At 49.4% G+C, this 1,573-nt stretch overlaps 1 protein-coding gene across 1 annotated transcript in view; it reads left to right on the top strand.

The window, feature by feature from the left end:
- Positions 1–734: 734 nt before the first annotated feature.
- The window catches only part of Tnfrsf13b (TNF receptor superfamily member 13B), an 8,722-nt gene continuing 7,883 nt past the window's right edge, over positions 735–1,573 (top strand). The window contains exon 1 of the mRNA XM_013347053.1: positions 735–840. Within this exon, the coding sequence (XP_013202507.1) occupies positions 735–840 (106 nt within the window). The remainder of the gene's footprint in view (positions 841–1,573) is intronic.

Genomic DNA, 1,573 nt, shown 5'->3' with positions numbered 1-1,573 from the left:
ATGCGGTCCAGCACACACCTACACACATGCGGTCCAGCACACACCTACACACATGCGGTCCAGCACACACCTACACACATGCGGTCCAGCACACAAGTCTCACAGGCATACAGGCCTACAGGCAGACATTCATAGACAAGCTGGAAAGGGTGAAGGCTAAAGCCTTTACCTCTGACCTCAAAGCATATTTATAAAGAGTCACACAAAAATAACATTCTGTCCAGGACAGTTAGAGAAGAGATGACATCATTGTTTGCTTCTGGGTTCCCCAGGCATCCTATGTCAGTCATTTTGTACTGACTCATAGACCCCAATGTCTAACATTAGCCACCTCAGCCCGGGCTGGGTATCTAGATCAGTGCCAGGTTGTCGACACATAACCTGGTCCTTAGAGCCCTCTGTTTAGGCAGATGTCACGGAGGGTGGGGACATAAGCAGAGATTCTGGGGAAGAGGCCTAGGACACACGAAGAACGATGCGTGAACAGACAGGGTGCAACTCTGTTAGTGAGGGACCCTCGGAGAAACCATTTTACAAATGGGAAACGGGGGAAAAAAAGAACCCAGCCCAGATCACAGCTGAGGGTGGAAGCCAGCTTTGTCTGCCCTCTGCCTGCTGAGACGGAGAACATCTCAGAGTGCGGCAGGAGAGGCCACCTGGGTTCTGTTTGGCCATCTGTTCTCTCCCCTAATGTTCCCCCTCTCCTTCCACAGGACAGGCGGCCAGGGGCGGCTATGGCAAACTGCCCCAAAGAGCAGTACTGGGACTCCTTGACCAAAACCTGTATCTCCTGCGTCTCCTGCAGCCAGAGGAGCCAGCGCAGCTGTACAGACTTGTGCAGTGAGTTCTGAACCATTCCCTTGCCTGCCCCAGAACCCCTCTGGCCCATCTGCAGCCAGGTGGAGGACAGGGATGGAGGGATGAGATGTGCCGTGTGTTCTCTTTCCATTCAGCCTTTCAACTGTTTGTACACGTCCGTTCTTCCCTGCCTCGTGCCCTGGGAAACTGCCTACTCCCCTGCCTGAAAGCATTTCCCATTCTTCCCTTCGCTTCTTTTCACTCAGCCTTCAGTGTCTCTTAGCGTTCCTGGAGGATTTCTCTGACACAAAGGAGGAATTAGTCCTCATCACGTAACCCTTCATCTCTATCTCCTTAAAATTTTTCTTCAAGTTTATTCTTTGGTCATTCAGTCAGTAAATACAATGTCTCTCCCCCTGCCTCCTCCTTTTCTGACAGCTCTACTGTGGGTCTCAGGCTAGTCTTGAACTTGAGATCTTCCTGCATCAGCCTCCTGAGTACTGGGATTACAGGCACGTAGCCCCTCCCCAGCTCTATTGTTGCTTTGAAACATTTTATTGTGGAAATTATCAAACACATAAATATGGGGATAGGCGAGCACAGCACATCCACCTGTACATCTTCAGAAATTGTTAAAACTCTGCCTTTTCCTTTCCAATCTTGTTTTTTTCCACTCAAGTATTTTTCAAATATTTACTGATTATCACTCAGTCTTAAAACTTAGTCTCTCTCTCTCTCTCTCTCTCTCTCTCTCTCTCTCTCTCTCTCTCTCTCT

The sequence above is a fragment of the Microtus ochrogaster genome, chromosome 7 (genome assembly GCF_000317375.1).
Source record: "Microtus ochrogaster isolate Prairie Vole_2 chromosome 7, MicOch1.0, whole genome shotgun sequence".
Lineage (NCBI taxonomy): Eukaryota > Metazoa > Chordata > Mammalia > Rodentia > Cricetidae > Microtus > Microtus ochrogaster.
This window is presented reverse-complemented; position numbering and strand designations above follow the sequence as displayed.